Genomic DNA, 19398 nt, shown 5'->3' on the forward strand with positions numbered 1-19398 from the left:
GTTCAACATCTTAGAAATGCCTTGGAGACATAACAAAAATGCAGAAACACTTAATCTTATTTATATTAGGCTACAGGATCAGGGTCCAATAGCGATGTGGAGAAACAAAAGTGTACTGCACCGACATGAAGACATGTGATCAGCATGCCAGTACACACACACACACACACACACACGCACACGCTTAGGGTCACATATTACACTGAAGAGCATTGCCAAAAAAGTGCGCACAAAATATACAAAGCCAGGACAAACTGAAATAGCTATCAATCAACTTCATTCATGCTTTCTACCCCAGAATGCACTTGATGTGACTTTCCCCTCAACTGCTTTTTACAAACAGAGCTGACGCAGTCACTTTGCAGGAGACATGCGGAATGTGAGAAGCAAAGTTAACATGGGGAACTACATGTGCATTGATAGTGGGGGTGAAAGGAGGGAGGCTAATAATATAGCCTCACCTAGCTCAAGGTCCATACATTATAAGGTTAGATTATACAGCCTCTGGCTACAGAAGACCAGTTTCACAAAAACTCTCTCAATGAACCTCAACTTCCTGATTCATTTTACCCTTTTTTTTTTTTTTTTACTGAATCATCTAGACCTGATAACATATAGACCATGACCTGTTAAATGGAGCTTCTCTCGGTCTTCCATTAGTTAGTTTCTCTGGAAGGCTCCCTGTGCAGCGGAGGATGCTGCTCCAGCAGCAGCTGTTTGGAAGGTTCTACTGGTGAAGACGCCCTGCGAGAATTCCTGCTGCGCCATGTGGAAACTGGCCCCGGTCCGGCGGTATATGCTGTGGACCTGAAGAGAAAGGAGAATGTGAGCAAATGGCCTCTGAAACCAAACCTTATCTCTATGCTCACATGTTTAGCCACACTGGCAAAATGGCTCTATGAATGGATATATGCTGGTCAGTCCACCACTTTGGTCCAGACTGAGATATCTCAACAACTATCAGAGAGATTGCCATGACATTTTGTAAAGATATTCATGTCCTTCTAAGGATTTAGGATTTGTTTTGGAATAACTTTACTGCCAGCGGGTCAAAACTTCAGTTTGGTAATTACTTTGGTTGGCACCTCCATCACTCTCAGCTGTACTTCGTGTTTAGCGCTAAGGAGCAAATGTTAGCATGCATAAAACATTCTAAGCATTAGCATGTTTTCACATTCTAATTGTGAGCAGGTTAGCATTGAGCTGAAAGCACTGCTGTGCAGAAGTACAGCCAGGGTTTCCCGCAGCACTCTGCAGCTAAGGCGGCCACCTAAGCAACACACGCCTGCCGCCTTAATTACGTCGTCAAATAAAATGTATATGAGCGATATCCGCCGTGTTACTCTGTCCTGTTTTCTCCCTTTCATTCCAAACCACACAGTTGACAACCTGCAAGTGGAGGCGGTGGAGACATAAACGCCATGGGCTGCTGTGGACTTGTCAGTCTCGCAAGCGGTCTCAGGAAAGTGGCTGCATGTGTCCGACAATGCACAGAACATTAACCGGTACAAGCCTACAGCTGTCCGCGGACACGGAGTGCGGAAAATGTGTCAGAGCCTCCCGGACAGGTGAACTGAGACTCCGTTACCTGCTTGTCGGTCAATGGTTAATGATCGGTTAACATTTCATTTCATTGTTCTATCTTTTGGAAGGCTGGCTGCCAAAAATCGCCACTTACAAGCTAATTAATTAGCCTGAGGTAAACGATAGCTATCAGTAAACAGAAGTGACGTGGTGGTTGGCGTCTGGTGTGTGCGCCAGTGTTTGTGTGTGTGTGCGCATGTGCCCGCCCCCTCCCCACAAAGCTCCGACATGCAGACAGAAGAGCAACAGAAGAATGGCAACCCCAACCCACCCTACCACCTTAACTAACAAATTTTCTGCGGGAAACCCTGACCGCATCACAGATCGATCTGCTAGCGTGGCTGTAGACTCTTGTTGTTAAAACTCTGGTGGCTGCACTTCCAACAAGTTGGAGAGAAAATACTGTTCCAATAGTTCCAATATGTTATGGGTTAACCTTTAAACCACTGTTGTTGCTGCTGGAAATGTGTTGCTGTCAGTTTTGGCGACTATTCATAGAGGATGGAGCTGTGACATATCAGCAGGTGTTACAAAACATTTTCTTCTCAAACCAAAAAAAATGACAAAGCAGTTATTTTTTAATGTTTGCTGTGTATACTACTTCTTTATTTCCTCATCTGTGGACTGAAGTTGCAATTCTAACCACTGATGAAGGATTAATGAGTTTAATTTACTGCATGAATTATAATGAATAGCCATTTTATAACAGATACAGTAGGTACAATGTAGAAGCAAAAATAATGTAATCAAACAACTAATAATGTTCAAGTTTTTCTTAAGTATTTGCAACCAAGAACATATACTCAATTCACATAAAATGGTAGGCATGCATCAAAACTCCCTATGCCAAAGTTGTTCTGAGATTTGAATGCAAACCTCAATTTGGGGGTCACAATTCCAGACTTGTATGTTAATATAACAAAAACTAAATCCCCAATCCCTCTCACAAGTAAAAGCACAGATTAATCAAAGGACATAGCTGCTAACCCACACGTTAAAACTGAAAATATGAAGAAAGGAGAATGAAGTCTCACCATCTTGAGCAGGATGACTGACAGCACAGCGCAGATGGTGAAGAGGATGGCCACTATAATCATGATGGCTCCCACGGCTTTGTTTGTACTCATGGCAGTGAAGGCAGTGATCCAACCACTGGAGTCAACAAACAACATTAAGTTTTAGATGATCTCACAAACAACATTGATTAAACTGAAGGTCATTTTCAACAGTCTGAAACATTTGTGTACAGGTACACACAGTGTCCATGTATTCTGGACAAGAGTTGGGTTACATTAAGGGAGAGAAGAAGAATGTGTAGAAGCAGCGTGAAAGAAAAGCCGAGAAGAAGAGGCAGAGTAAAAGGTTGCCAAAAATGGGACATTTCATATCACTTAAGAAACGTAATAATGAACATAATAGAAGTGGTATTATTACAACATAAGTGCATGTTCCAAAAGATCAAATAAAACGCATTTCAAAGTGTGGGTACATTTTCATATTAACATCCTAACAGTGCCTTTGTTGTTCTCAGAGTAGGTTGTTCAAATTGTGCTGCTTTGTGATTTGCATCTCATCTGCAAGGGAAGCACTACAAAACAAGAAAGGGTCCCCTTGACTGTGTCTGTTTTGATATTGTGCGAAGCCAGGACAAAATGAGAAGCATCATTATAAAAAGGGAAAAATGGGAAAATGAAGTGCCAATAGGACACGGGTCATTCTGGAAAGTGCCGTTTTGAAATCAAACGGCGTATTTCAAGTGTACATCACCAAAAGAGTCTCTGCACACTTTACAGGCTAAAATATAACATCAGACACACAACTATGAGGCTTCACATGTAAAATACACACTCATGGGCCCCTGGTTAGCTTACCTGGTAGAGCAGGCGCCAATATATAGAGGTTTACTCCTCGACGCAGCGGCCGCAGGTTCAACTCCGACCTGCGGCCGTTTGCTGCAGGTCATTCCCCTTGTCTCTCCCCTTTCAAGTCTAAGCTGTCCTATCCAAATAAAGGCCTACAAATGCCCCAACAAACCAAAAAATACACACTCATACATAAAGACAGAATCCCAAACACATATGTAAGAATGTTAATATAACATGCCTGTTAGTTAAAAAAGTTCATATATGGGGCGGCCTCTAGCTCACCCAGTAAGTCCTGCAGCGGCGCAGCTTCGAATCTGACCTGCTGCCCTTTGCTGCGTGTCATCCCCCATCTCTCTCCCACTTTCCTATCTATCCACTGTCACTACATAATAAAAGGGAAAAGCCCCAAAACAAATCATCTTAAAAAGTTGATATATTGTAGCAACAATAACTAAATCCCTGTGTTCACAGTGCCCTTGTCTTTGTTGTTTCATGTAGCTAACCATATGCTTGTTTTTTAATTACATGCTTACTTGTGTTTAATTTGTAGATTTCAGGACTTTTGTTATTTCTCTAGGTGAGATTCCTTCTATAATTTTTTTGTGGCATTATAGGCCTTTATTTGATAGGACAGCTTAGGTATGAAAGGGGAGAGAGAGGGGGAATGGCATGCGGCAAAGGGTCGCAGGTCGGAACCGAACAGACGGCTGCTGCGGCAAGGACTGAGCCTCTGCATATGGGCATGCACTCTACCCAGTGAGCTACCCAGGTGTCCCTTAGGAGTTTTCTTAATCTCACCTGCACAATCTTTCTTTTTTTTCCAGTTGTGTTCCTGCTGCCTTGATTTTATTGTGCAAAAATGAATACTAATACTCTGAAAATAATCACCGTAATGATGGTATTAAAAAATTGTTGTTACCATCAGAATGTTTTACCACGTTATATAGTAAACCGGTACACTGGCACATTGTATAAAGCCCATCATTTTACCAATGAACTCGTATTTTCGAAAACCAAAATACAAGTTAATAAAGACAAAGCAAGAAGAGAGTGAGTGTTGGCAGAACGTAGCAGAGACAGAGAGCAGCAGAAACTTACAGAGTAACCAGCAGACAGAGAGGCAGCAGGCTAGAGGCTGAAGGATGAAAAGTCTGTCAGAAGAGATGAAAGAATGCAGAAAATGAGTAAAAGAGAGAGATGACAGTAGCTTATAGGCCAGCTGATTGGCAGGGCTTCTGATACTAAAAAGGCAAGGAACCACAAGTGCACAGAATACTCCTTCAAATCAATCAGGAGTCAATGAGGAAATTGTTATTATCATGTTCAGATGAGCTATTATTTAATTGCAAATGTGCCAATTTGGATGTAAATAAACTCACCATTAATTTTCATGTTTTTTTCTGACGGCGTGTTATTGTGCACACAATTTTTGTTTTACATTTTTTTAAATTGACAAACCACTGTTTATTACAATGTATTTGTTTATGAATCACTATATCAAATTTGGTGGCCAAATCTAACTAAATGACTGGGATTGAGAATTGCCATTATTATGTGAACCCTCCAAATGTCAACATGAAACATACAGTGTGTGACTCACCTGTTGCCCCACTTGGGGATGCCTACAGACTGGATGATGAAGATCACCACTTGGCAGAAAAACACAAAGAAGAAGAAGAAGAAGCTGAAGGAGCTGTCAGTCCTAAAAATGAGAAAACAAACATTTCACTCAAAACATTACAGGTTTGAAAATATCTTTCAAAGGATCGCTGACAATTTCAAAATAAAAGTGACAAAATTATCATCTAATGCATTGATTTGTTATGATTTTTTTCTTCAAGTTACATCTTATGGCAGTCCCTCCCGAAAAATGTGATTATGCGATCGCATAATTCAATGCATAATCAGCCAAAGTCCACATATTTATGCGGGAGCCGCATTTATTCAAATACACCGCACTTTGAGCGCATTAATTGCCGAATTCCGCGCAAAATATGCGGGGCTTGCATGATTTCATAATCCCCCTATTTTCGTTGCAAAAAAGTCACATATCTTAGCAGAAAGTTGAAAAATGTTTCCTTTACTTCACACAAGAGCAGCCATTTTCCCCTGTTGCCATGGGAACGTTATGAAGTGACGTTATGAAGTGACGTTATGAAGTGACGTTATGAAGTGACGTTATGAAGTGACGTTATGAAGTGACGTTATGAAGTGACGTGATTACGCGACGTGAACATCATCAAACTTCCCTTTTTCATCAAACCGCAGTTTTTGCAAGTTCCCGCAATTTCATCACATAAAATTGCATAAATATCCCGCATATGCTTACTGTGCATTAAAGGATAAAACAATAAGCCACAGAGCTTTAATAGAAATGTCCTTAAATAACTTTGTATGTTTTGCTCTTAATTACAGATGAGTGGTTGACATGGAATATAATTATAAGATTTCATCTCACAGTTATCTAGCATTGGTTTGAAGAAACGGGCAAGGTTATTATAATTATTATACTTATTATAGACCGCTACATTAATCGACTGTGGTATTGCAAAGGCCACACATACAGATTTTCAGCCACATGGTGTCATTGATGAAGGGAGACTCACTTGAAGGCCTTGTAGATAGGCCGGTACCAGCAGAGGAAGGAACAGGGAGCAAAGAGGATGAGCCAGAGAATGGAGAGACCAAAATCCACACCATAGGACGTTTCAGTAGTGAAGAAGGCCAAACAGGCCAGCAGGTTGAGGAACAGAGTCACACAGTTGACTGCAGAAACAGTGGAGAGAGACGAGAGTCAATAATAATACTACTAATGTAGCTCAGCGTAAATTCTTTCAGGGAGACTTCAATAACTTTATCACTTTTCTCCTAAACTGATCAGCTGTTTTCGAGAGAGTCGATTTTCAGTTAAACCAATCAGATTCGGCCTCGTATTTCACAAGCCAATCACAGCATGACATACATGTCTTAACCCTTGTGTTGTCTTCCCGTCAACCTTGAAAAAAACTTTTTTTAACACTTACACATTTTCAGCACTTATTTCTATGTCACATATTTTCGGATATAAAACAAAAATTGAAAACGGGTCAATTTTACCTAAAGTCAACACAAGGTTTAAATCTGTTCTCTCCTCTGCGGCTGTCAGTTGTCATTTCAGGCAAGAGTGCGACCCCCCTCCTCCCCTTCCCCCTCCAGGCATCTTCACCCACGGCACTCTCGGTTTTCTTTCTGGCCGACAGCTCTCTTTGACTCCTTCATTCCGGTCTTCGTGCCCCTTTCACCACCACCACCACCAGTGTCTAGACTCCATCGAGGATATGGCTGGGTTTTTTCTAACCCTAAATATATACTTTTTTTACGATGGAGTCTAATCTCCAAAGACTATGTACATTTCATATTTTGCATATGTAACTTACAAATAAATCTTGCATATCTGCAACGAAGTTTCTCCTGATTGAAATATCAACATCTTCTTCATTTATATAGCAGGAATACCTCAATTCGAACCGCTGTAAATACTGATAAACATAACAAAACTTAATAACATTATAGTAATTGTTACTAAGCACTTAAGAAACATAATGTGATATTAAGCAGTACTAATACCATATTGGAGATCTAAAAACAATATGACGTCATAAAGGGTTGAAGTGCTCATATTATGCTCATTTTCAGGTTCATAATTGTATTTAGAGGTTATATCAGAATAGGTTTACATGGTTTAATAAAATACAAAAAAAAGACCATATTTTTGTTGTACTGCACATTGCTGCAGCTCCTCTTTTCACCCTGTTTGTTGAACTCTCTGTTTTAGCTACAGCTACTTCTATTCCATCTTTGTTGGGAGTCGCACATGCGCAGTAGCTAGGTAAGGACTACTAGCCAGTCAGAAGCAGAGTATGAGGGCGTGCCACGCTAGCAGCTAGGTGAGCATTATAACGTGTGTTACAAAGTGACCCACGTTTGTCTCTGAAGTAAAGGCTGGACTACAATAGAGCTGTTTGGAGCAGTTTGTGAACAGTGTTTTCTGTTGGAGATGGTAAGTCCCTTTGGGGTGGACTTTGGGCTTTTTTACTTTGTAAACCTATAACATGCACAAAAACATATATAACACTAAAGGAAAGGGAAAAAGCCAAAAGCATAATATCAGCACTTTAAAAAGGCAGAGAACCCTAAAACTTTCTCATAAACTAAGTGAATAAGGTCAATATTTATAAATCTACATGAGTAAATGAGTAAATAAAACGTAGTATACCGAAATAAAAAAAAAAAAGACTTATTTATGCTTCTGCGTAAAATCTACGCCGTGGCTACGTACGCTGTACGTGGAGACACTGACCTACGCCATAGCCTGACATGCAACTCTTGAAAAATTTAACTTCACGTCGCGGCGATGCACGGCGCTCGGCCGTGGCTTTATAACGTTGCATTTCCCCCGGCTCATTTCCTGGTTCTCCTTCTCCATAAACAACATGAAATCAAGGAGAGGGTTCCCTTTACCTGCTCCAGATTTCCCACCGTGGTCAGGAAGCATGGGGGAGACACTTTGTTACTCACACACACACACACACACACACACACACACACACACACACACACACACACACACACACACACACACACACACACACACACACACACACACACACACACACACACACACACACACACACACACACACACACACACACACACACCTCTGCACAAATCCATAAATCAAGCTTTAGATGTTAAATGCTCCACATCACCAGCAGGTGACAGTATGATCTGCATGCAGAGTGTTTATGTTGGCATTTTTACAGCAGCACTGTTATTACTGAATGACATCCATGATCATAATTCATGTGTACACCAGCCCTGGTTACTGAAAGAAATTATATGTTTTGGTTTTAAAAAATTTCAGAGGATTAAAACACATTAAAGTTTTTAAATGCTGCATAGTGAGATATCTCAGGTTTTGTGCCATTTTCTGTCTACAAAAAGGTAAACATGCCCATACATATAAAAGTATACAACACATAGAATTGCTGCTTACATGTCTGCCATGGTGCACACTCATTTGAATGTACTTACACATCCAGAGATAGTATATCATCTTGCAGACTCTCTGGGACTCTGGGGGGATTTCTTCTGAGAAGTCCTGATAGAAACATGGTTTAATTGGGAAGCTCTTGGGAAGTGGAGGCCAGTTGTTCTCTTTACCTGTCAAGACAAGAGACAACATCGATCCTGTTAGCAAGGAACAGCTTGTCTCTATCTGTGGGGATTTTATTTAAATATTGACACATTCAGATCAGATACAAATAAATAATAAAATTCACATATCAAGTGTGTGGAGGTCATTTTCTTGTCTCCTGATTATTCATACATTCAAAATCTTCTATATATCTTTATATAATATTATAGAGAGAAAGAGAGAGAAATAATACTACACTAAACAGAACAGCAATAACATAAGTAAGTATGCAGACAAACACAGCTGGTAGATTTCCCATGCTGCATGTTAAAAACAGTTTACTTTGCAGCAGCCATTGCAGCAGTGCGATAATTTACAGCATGCGTATGTACATATAGACAGCACTGGCTCTGGACTAACACGCTATGCAGCACTGGAGAGGAGGAGAGGAGAGGAGGGAGGAGAGGAGAGGTTAATGACCTGTGGGGCCTCTGCTCTGTATCTCCTGCTCTCTGCGGTCCAGCTCGGCAGCTTTTCTCTCCAGCTCTTCCTGCTGCCTCAGCAGATTGGCCTGAGCTGCAGCAGCAGTCGCCTGAAGAAGAAGAAGCGGCGTCAGAAACACTTTACTCAACAAACGCATTGAATGTAAAGGAATTTATTATGCTGACATTTAGTGCAGAGACACATCCGCAACTCTCAGGAGTTTCACATTACGTACAAATGGTAGAGATACAACTGGACGGATACAAACTGATTCACTACACATAATTATATTTTACATATTTACATCTATGGAAGACGCGAGCCACTGTAAATTAATTCTCAAGCTGCATGTAGACTTCAACAGCCATTCGGTGTTTACAAAGGCATACATGTATTTTTAAAAGGCCATCATGCTGTATGCAAAACCAAAAATACATATTTATGATCCTCATATCGGATGTCTGACTTGGCAGAAAAAGGAAGGAGACAGGTGTCATCTGTAGTGCTGTTCATGAATATTTATAAGATTACAGTGGAACAAGGAGGCTCATTATAATATTGTGTAAATTGAGTACATGTTTGTGTAGATACCAAACAACGTCAAGTAACACTTGCTATCTGATGAGACAGTACTGGGAGGCAGAATGGATGGTTAGCTCTTAGTCACATCCTGTTATTATAGATATTACAGCCTTGTGTCTAAAAATGAGCAAACTGTTGGCTAAAAGTAACATTCATGCTGATTCTATGCTGTATATCAGATGTTGTTGCGCTCTCTATTCTTATGTCTACGTAAACAACTACTGAGTAAACATGACATTTATTAATAATGCAGTTGTGCCTTGAGCCAAATAGCATACACTGTCTCTCCAGGGGTCTTAAAAACAAGATGTGGTTTGTCTGTTTAGCCTTTTAGAGAGTAATGTCTGACTTTAAATGATTCATGATCTGTGTCATTGTTTAACAACAGGCTTAAAAGACAGCACCAAGATGCATCATCCACTAAGTTTGACAAAAGTTGATTTGGTAGCATCTCAAATATTTCATTTGATGTAAATGTTTGGATGTTTGATTGTAGAGCCCCCATAAGACCCGTTAGTATTGTTTACTTCAAAGTCTCTCAGATTCAAGATATCTTTACGGTCATTTTTAGCAAAATCCGGAGTAAGTAGGAAACGGTACTGGATCGGTCAATAGTGGCTACTAGGGCTGCGTTCTGTTTGTTTTGTGACCTTGTACAATCCTCTCTATGTCCACTATGCATTCTTGTGTGTTAAAGGTAGAGTCTGCAATTCCAATCCAACACATCTTTTGTCAAAATCAGTGAATATCTCCTGACGGTCCGCTAGCTGTTTGTTCTGTGTGTGCGCCGTTTACACACAGCCCTGGCTCCGTGAAAGGGAAACAAACAAAGTGGCTCGGGCCAAGCCACACAACTATTTCATTCGTGTTATGAACGAGACAAGGTAAAGGCCATGGATGTATGAAGAAGAGAAAGTCAGTGGGAGCGAGAGGGCCGGTTAATCTGGCACATGCTAACGTTCTGAAGGTGCGCTGACAGGAGGGGTGTATTGGTTTGGGTGTTGAGTTCAAATATCAACCGTCTTTCTCCAGAACCGCAGATTCCACCTTTAAATCATGTTCTGTACCACCTTTATTTTGTGGAAAACTGAGGCATACAGCTGCACCAACTGTGTGAACATTAACATAGCTGCAATATACATTATATGACACACAAAATAGGAAGAGAACCCAGGGAAGTAGCATCCTGCAAATCTACTTCAGAGCAGTATTTTTCAACTGCAGCAGGTACAGTAAGTGGAGGGTTTGGCAGAGAGAGAGAGTATGCAGTCTCCAGCAATGTGTGACTCACCTGCGGACTGGGCTCTGTAGACGGCTGTAACACAGCAGGCTGGTAGGGAGCGGTGGAGGCTGGAGTGGTATGAGAAGCTAGGTTGTCCTGAAAAACAATAATAGGCAAACAAATGACATGATTGTGAGGAGATGTACAAGGATGAGACAACAAGACCAAGACAAAACAGGAAAATGACAGAACAAGGAAATTAAAAGTGAAGGAGAGTAAATGCAAACAGGAGGATGGGAAGGACAAGAAAAAGAAGAGGAGGAGATTAAAAAGGAAAATGAGTACAAGACCAAAACATACAGGCAAAACAGCAAGTAGGGGATGGCTGCAAGATCAAAAAAAGAGGAGAAAAAATAAAAGACAACGACGGGGTGAAATAAAGAGGGTAACAAAATATAGATTAAAAAGTATAAGAAAAAATAGCGGGGGGGGGGGAACAAGGAGATAAGGAGGACACGTTTTAGAGGTCTTACTGTGGGATGGGCAGGGAAAGGGTTGTACTGGTCCACTGGCTCTATGTTGGAGGTGGTCACTTGTGTGACCGAAGGGTCCTGGAACACAACAAACACGTGTCACTCTTCATCAGTCAGTTCATCACCAAATATATTAGGGCTGGGACGACATGCTTTTGTCCCGATTCGATTCTTTCACGAGATAAGGGTGCCTATTCGATTTGTGTTCCGATTTTCAATTAATTTCCGATTCTAGAAGTATTGCAGTTCGATAGTGTTGAGTATTGTGATTTTCTTTTCCATGTTTAACAAAAACAAAAGTTAAATAATACACTTCTAGAGTCAATATATCATGAGACATTTCTAAAAACTAATTGTTTTCTAAAAAAAGAATGCACATCACATGTCAGTCATTCTGACATTTGTTTCATTTGTAAAGAAGAACATAACATGTTTTTTTCTGCTTTCGGTCTGTTTTGCTGGAAACGGATATGATGTAGTCGCCGTCGGTGGTACCGTTAAAACCAAGGTTTTATAGTTCTTCATTTTTCGTTTGTTTTTATTTTTATTTCGTTTAGAATTTTTGTTTTCAAATTCAGTTTAGTTTTATTTAGTTTTTAAAGCGGTTTGCTAGTTTTGTTTAGTTTTTAGAAAATGCTTACGGTACTTTTACTTTAGTTTTTATTAGTTTTAGTCTTTTTTGTAATATGGGTTATATGTCAGGGACAAGATTCAAAAAGGTCAGAAAATGTTTTGTGTAATAACTCAACAAAAACATCATACAGTTTTAAAAATATGTATTCACAATGTAGTCAATAATAACACCAGTACATAAAATGTACATATGATGAGCACAAATATGTAAACAGTCTACACAAGACGCCACAGTAAGTGCAAAATGTGTAAGTAACGTGTGCCAGGAAAAAAACTAAATAGTCAATAGACTAAAGAAGACAGACATGAACAGGTGTTTTGAACTTTGGTTCGAGTAAAGTGGCGAACTTTTTGAAGTCAAATCGACTCACACAGTTGTGTAGACATCCCCGTATCAATACACATATTAACCCACGCGTCCTCATGCTCATGGTGTTCCTGCGTATTTACTAACCAGCAGCTATCGGGTCGCGGGTGAAAGCCCTCCTGTAGTGTTCTCTGTCCTACGGTTGTCTCCGTCATGCTGCCTGGCCCCTGTACCCATAAATCCATGCGCTGTACCGGGATTAGCTTCTGTTTCGGGGAAAGGGGGCTTTGCGTTCTCCTTTACCTTGTTAATGTAAACTAGGTTTTAGCCTCCTTGTGTGCGCTTCTCAAATATACTTTACGCCATGATGCCAGGCGAGGGGCATGGACTATGTTGTGTTCAATTTGACATGGAATGTCGGAATTTCTGGGTTCACAGTTTTAGTTAGTTATCGTTTTTTTGTAATGCCTCGTTTTTATTTTTACTTCAGTTAACGACAATGTTTTTTCCCCACCCAGTTTTCTTTATTTTGTTCATTTTCGTTAACCTTGGTATGAATAGAACATATTTAGGTGAATCATTGGGAATAAAATTAATAAAAAATATCGATTCTGGGGAAAAGAATCACCCATTTCCCACCCTTAAAATTATACAAATAAACCTGATCAACAAAATGAATTCTAATAATTTTACTTGCTTGACTTCTGTTATACTTTGCTGATTGTCTAGTTCAAAGACGCTAGCACAAAAAAAAGCTTAGCTAAACTGCATATTGGGGGTCATTGTGATTAAGTTTGGGACCTTCCAAGTACAGGACAGTGGGAGTGGTCAGCAGCAGATCACTGCAGTTAAAGAACTGCACTTCTTGGCATTTAAGCGGATACAAAACTCTTTAGCTACACCTTTCAGTTTGTTCAAATGAACTCTAACCTCCAGTCTTGACATTTCACCTTCGCAAATATTTACTGCTGTTTATCTGATCTTCAGAAGAACTCTTCCTTAGAAACTTTCATTTCCTGAAAGACTGATGGTAAACCTAAAAACAATATCAGCCCAGACTATGAAATCTGGTACCATGCATTGACCAAGTCATAAAATCAAGTACAATAACATCCAGCTGTTGCAATAACCTCTCAGGTCCTGATGAAGCACTACCTGGAAAGAACCGTTTCTTTACAGGTATGGTAAACATGAATTAAATCTAGTGTATGATCAACAACGTGACGATTAATTCAGTTGTTTCTAACTGATATGAGAGGCCGGTCTGCCGCACCTGACGAGTTTGAGGGCCAGTTTAAGTTAGTTTAAGACGGACGCAGTTGTCAATTTCCCATCCAGCGCCCACGTCGTTTAAATAGCAAATGCACCTGCACCCATCTTTGCGCCCATGGGTGTGCTGGTCTTACAGGGAGGTGTGTTCAGGTGAATTTTTGGCGTATTGCTATCTTGAGGCAGCGGGAAGTGATCACGCCATTGACCAACAAAAATCTGGTCTAAAGTCAATAGAGCAGCATTTCATTGTTATTTTAACAGCGCATTAGTAAAATGCGCCTAGGCTTGTGCAGAGCGAGAGCACACTATGCTTGTCTCACACACACACACACACACACACACACACACACACACACACAAACTTGCAAAAGATTACAAATAAAAATATTATGTTGCAAATCCGCCATCATAATAGCAATGCGCCAATGTGAGATGACTCTCTGGTTGGTGTATTGCATGTTACGCCCAAAACACACCTATGACTTAATGAAGACACTAAGTACAACCCTTATGAACCATGCGCCCGGCGCACGGCCCTGAGTCTGACAAAAGCAGATTCTGCAAGACTTTGGCCCTCATGAATTCCATGAATTTTCCAAGACATTCCTTGACTAAATCAAAGCACTCCTGTGACCTAACAACCTAGATTTCTAACACTATATGCCAGTTGAACAAGTAAATAAATAGTCCAAGACAAGTTTTAAGAAAAACTACCAAAAATGATCTGGATACAAATGGATTTTCTGCTTTTTTCAATTTTATATCATTGTAAACTGAATATTTTATTTTTATTATTATTATTATTATTATTATTATTATTATTATTATTATTATTATATATAATATTCACTATTTTCTGCCATTTAAAGACTGAACAATGAATTGATTAATTGAGAAAACAACCAATAGATTAATTGATAATAAAAACAACAGTTTGTTGGGACGTTTCTGTTACTATGCCGTTTGGTTAACAAGGGATCGGTGCAGTTTGAAGATCTGGAGTCCAGCCCTGCTATAAGCCATATTCTGGAATACATATAAAGATCCCATGATATCCAAGAAATGTAACGACCGTTTTCCTTCATGAACAACTGATACATCTTACACTTATCTGCATATTTACAGTGGAGCATTTTTAATTACTATTACATTACAGTGCCCAGATTAGAGCTGTGACTGATTAATCAATAAGTCAATCGAGAGAAAATTAATCTGCAACTATTTTGATAATAAATTAATCGTTTTAGTCATTTTTAAGTATAATTTCAAAACATTTGCTGTCTGTTTTACATATCTGATAGTAAACTGAATACCTTTAGGTTGTGACATGTTTGGAATAAAACTTAAATTTTTAATATTTTACCTTGGGCTGTGGAAAATTAGCCTGATTTTTTCAATATTTTCTAATATTTCATAGACTAAACGATTCATGGAGAAAATAATCTGCGGATTAATCAGTAATGAAAAGAACTGTTAGTTTCCGCCATAGCCCAGATAACATCTGTTACTTGATCTGTCATCAGTTGTTTTAATAGGAAAGGCCGCAGAATGGATTGTGGGTATTGTAGGACTTTTGTGAGATTGATATACAGTTAAACTAAAGCACAGCTAAACTAACAACAGTCTGAACCATTTTTAGAATCAGTACGAGTAGACAGAACATGAATCTCACATGATAACCAAACACGTCACTCACTGGACATGTGATTAAAAGAGTGACGTTACTCACTATTGCTTATCTACTCATGACACACCTGTAGACATTCCCAGCAGGAAACAGAGGGATGCCTGAGCAGTTTCATCCCTTAACACTTTTAGAGGGAGCATTCTGGAGAATAAATGTGGCTCAAAAAGCTGTTCAAAAATACAACTAATCACATCCTTGTATTCTATTTATTAACTGCCGACTTGAGATAAGTAAAAAAAAAATGTTGGTGATCACAGCCTGTGGTGATATTCAAAACAGCCTATTATGCAAAATGGGTTTATAACACCACAGTGTGACAGCTGGAAAATATATCTGCTGCGACTGGCGAAAGACTGCTTGCGTCTTGCGATGACACAGCACAGACAGCAATGAATGAAAAAATCTTTCAAACCAAATTGATGACAACAACCAAGCCTCTCTGAAATAAGTACTCGTAGTGCTTTCCATTTACCTCGGAACTCGGAAGACGAAGCTGGGAATGACGTCACAGCCGAGTTGAATGCGTTCCATTTACAAGTCGGATTTTCATTGTTTTCATTAGCTCTAGCCAGGTTAGCCATTGTTAGCAATGCCAGTTTATAACAACGCATTATGCTGTTTTTTTGTGCGTACAAACAGCGTAACATGTCCACAGATAGAAGTTGGACAGGAATGTGTGAGACACAAATAACACAGAAGTGATAATAACTGTGTTACTACAGCTTTCACAACTGTTGATGCTCAGGGGGCACGTTTCCGACTCTGATCTCAGAAAATCCGAGTTCCAAGTACAAATGGAACGCACTATAAGTCAGGACAAGCCAAAACAAGACGCCGCCATGTTGAAAATAACAGCAAAGGAGGTGTGGAGACGCACAGAAAAACACCTCTCCATTGATAATGATGTAAAGTTCTATATTGGTCATGTCTGAAAATGTTACTAATTCTAACCTAAAACAGTGTTAAAGTAAATTTGTGATGAAATCAGCATGAGAGTCTTGACTGATAAGTCTCTGTAGCAGCGAACAGGACTTGCTGTGATAACCATTGATTGCCTAGGTGTGGCTGTTGTACCCATTTCATAACTGCACTTAGAGATTGCTACCAAATAGACTTACAGAGCCAACTATTTTTAGAAGTACATGGTCATAAAACCACGCTGTAGATGACGGGGGGGGGGGGGCACTTTAAGGTCACAAAGGTACACATTTTCAATTACTTTTCAATGTTGCCCTCCTGAAATTCTTTCAAAAGATGGCAGCATATTAACTGTTTTAATGTCACCGCAGACTGCAGGCTTGTAAGAATAATACAACAGCTTGATAGAAAACTGCTACACTACAGCATAGACAACATAATGCAGCTGCTACAAGGTTATTTATTCAGCCACTTCCACACCCAGCAAACAAACTGGACTCCACTGACGTCACAGCCATTGTGCACCTGATATAATAGTGTGACACTGCAAAACTACTGTAAAAGTGACTGCGTTAAGTAATGAAAACTGAAACCATCAGTCTTAATTGTAAAATATAGCCTAGCCTGATATAATTAATTTAATATCAAATTTGTTACACTGTATGTGAGGCCTGGTTGCCCTTAAGCCATTCACTTCTTGTTTTACCATGCAAACTGTATGTGTCTCTGCAACAAGCTGAATTCCTCTACATATTGGCTACAGTGATGTATGTGTGACTAATACTAATAAATACTATTTGTGGTACTTACCATTATGGTTATAGGATGTGCAATGCCTGATAGGGTACTAGTGCAATACTGGTACTCGTATAATATATATATATATGCTAGGTTATATTTGATATGGTATTATGCAATTGGGCTTATTGAGTTAACAGGAAATGTTCAATCATTATCAACATTAAGTGCAATACGAGGGGATGTGTTGTGGGTTCTCTTCTGTCCTTCTGTGATTGTCAGGAAAGGTGGGGGGGGGTATTATGTGAGGTTTATTAGATGTTCATTGAACCATTGGATGGGATAATGTATGATTAGGTTTCTATGTAGGTTAACTGTATGTTTATTGTGTGTTTATGCGCAATGTGTCGCCATTTCATTTCTCTCGAATGCCCAAGATGAATTTCTCCTATAGGACACAACAAAGGCGTATCTTATCTTGTACTTAACAAATGAGGCAATCCTTATTTTAAATGATTGAATTCAGCAAGTGTGTTTAAAAGATATAAACAGGAAATATTATAGCACACAGACCTAATGTGATGCTATAACCTAGATCCGATCTTATCTTACGTACGGTTTTCAAAAGGCACTGTAATCTGATTGTGCGAGTTGCTCAGCGGGCTAACTCATACATTATACACTCTCTATAGTAATTAATGAGTTCACCTTTTCTGTTGCATGTCAACCTCTTCCCACATTTCTGAGGAAGGTCCTTGTGACCAAAATGTCATGCTTCTAACACTCCTATCTAAGCAGTTATAGAGAGGGAGTTTCTCTTCTTGCCGATTTATTTTACTTCAGCTACTTTGTACTACATAAAAAGAAAAAACAGATGGAGTAAATATACAGCTTCATGACTACTACAGAAAAGTAGGCTAACAGCTACAAAGAAAAAACTATTATCCTTGACAAAAAATACATATACCAGACAAGGTTGTCTTGTGTTAGGAAAAAGCAAGGCCAAGAAGATTAAACCTGTGTGTGTAAGTGTGCAAATAATATTAATAATGATGATAATTATCAAAAGATAGCTAATATAGAAATCTTGCTGAAATAAGTTGGAATTTATCAGGCAGAAAAGGTCTATCAAACATACGATGCAGCGGTATTTACAGCATACTTTACGGTAAAAGTACAATCAAGCATTATTGAAGTTTGACATATATTAGAAAATAAAGGTCGCACTTTGCTGCTTCTATGACAACCATTATTTTTTTATTGCGTTTCTCGTAAGTTCCCAAACTTTATGAACGTGCAATATTAAAATCACTTGAGTGCCCCTTTAAAGGCCCATGTTGACACAATGCATCTAACTTGTCTCAAATTTGGAAAGTCTAGAATGCATCCTTCATCCTAATGTGAGGATACATGAAAATATATCCCAAGGAACATTGCGTTTCAAAATACTAAATAAGAAAGACATTACATTATTTGACATTTTTCATCTACATAATGAAACACTTTGTAGGTCAGGAAGCAACAAGTGTTAGATGGCCTACTTCTAAACATTGCTAACAATACTAACTGAACACAGCAGGCCATCCGTTTCAATACATTTTTAGGACATTAAGACAATGAAGTTACAGAGCTTTTTATAGACTGAATAGACTTCTAGGCTACATCCTGTAGGTTAAAAAAATATTTTCAAAGAGCAAACCAGCAGCACCAACAGAGGTACAGTTAGCTTGAAATTGAGTGTCTGTGGGTAATGTAGGTGACATACAGGACTCCAAAAAAATATCAAATCACATCCAACCTATCATGAAAATACACCAATGATACAAATTACTTTCTATGTAGCTATAGTAACAGTTGTAATGTGTAAAAAAGGTTTAGCACATTGCTAGCTGGCTACAGTTTAACTTCCTGCAACTAGCACGAAGAATACCCCGCCCTCTTTTTAACAAGGACCGCTGATTAGTTGAAGGACTGCCAATCATGCCTTCTTTGTCAAATGGCTTTCAAGAGAGCAGAATTAGATCCCTCCCCGACATCCACCCAACAAGTTTCCTGACGTGCTGGCTACCTTTTCACGAATGATATGTCAGCACCAAGGCTCAACTGTGCCTTCCACCTACAAATTAAAAAACACACACTTACATTGAAAGGGTTGTCGTTGGCAGGCTCTGCGAACGGGTTGCTATCAAATCCCGACATTTTGAAAAGGCTGCGGGCCGGTTTGTCCTCTCTGAACAGGGAATAAGCAACAAACTCTTCTACGTCGTTTGAGTTGCCTCTTCTACCACTTCCTCGAATGAAAGTACAGCGCAGGCGCACTCAGCCAGTTGGACAGTGACGTGTATGACACACATACAGTGTTCACGAAGCAAAGCGCGCCACCTATGGATTTCAGTTA

The 19398-nt window shown here is 39.5% G+C and overlaps 1 protein-coding gene across 2 annotated transcripts; it reads right to left on the reverse strand.

Moving 5' to 3' along the window:
- Window positions 1-553: 553 nt before the first annotated feature.
- scamp2 (secretory carrier membrane protein 2) lies at window positions 554-19316 on the reverse strand. Of its 2 annotated transcripts, XR_005640086.1 has the most exons (10): window positions 19143-19316; window positions 11446-11523; window positions 10982-11068; window positions 9106-9217; window positions 8523-8651; window positions 6056-6215; window positions 5050-5151; window positions 4548-4600; window positions 2619-2736; window positions 670-807 (listed from the first exon to the last, which is right to left on the reverse strand). XR_005640086.1 is itself a non-coding variant. In XM_039809213.1 (9 exons), the coding sequence occupies exons 1-9, from the start codon at window positions 19197-19199 to the stop codon at window positions 661-663; spliced, it is 990 nt and encodes a 329-aa protein (XP_039665147.1). In that variant the 5' UTR covers window positions 19200-19316; the 3' UTR covers window positions 554-660. The 2 variants fall into 2 exon arrangements, 1 of the variants encoding a protein (XP_039665147.1); XM_039809213.1 differs by lacking the exon at window positions 4548-4600 and having other exon boundaries at window positions 554-807.
- Window positions 19317-19398: the final 82 nt, after the last annotated feature.

The sequence above is a fragment of the Perca fluviatilis genome, chromosome 8 (genome assembly GCF_010015445.1).
Source record: "Perca fluviatilis chromosome 8, GENO_Pfluv_1.0, whole genome shotgun sequence".
Taxonomy (NCBI): Eukaryota; Metazoa; Chordata; class Actinopteri; order Perciformes; family Percidae; genus Perca; species Perca fluviatilis.

Coding starts and splice junctions, on each gene's coding strand:
- scamp2 (XM_039809213.1), bottom strand. CDS start 19,199: ATGTCGGGATTTGATAGCAACCCGTTCGCAGAGCCTGCCAACGACAAC. Junction 8,652..9,105: donor ACAGAGCAGAGGCCCCACAG/GTCATTAACCTC, acceptor TTGTCTTGACAG/GTAAAGAGAACAACTGGCCT. Junction 808..2,618: donor CAGTCATCCTGCTCAAGATG/GTGAGACTTCAT, acceptor CTTTCTCTTCAG/GTCCACAGCATATACCGCCG.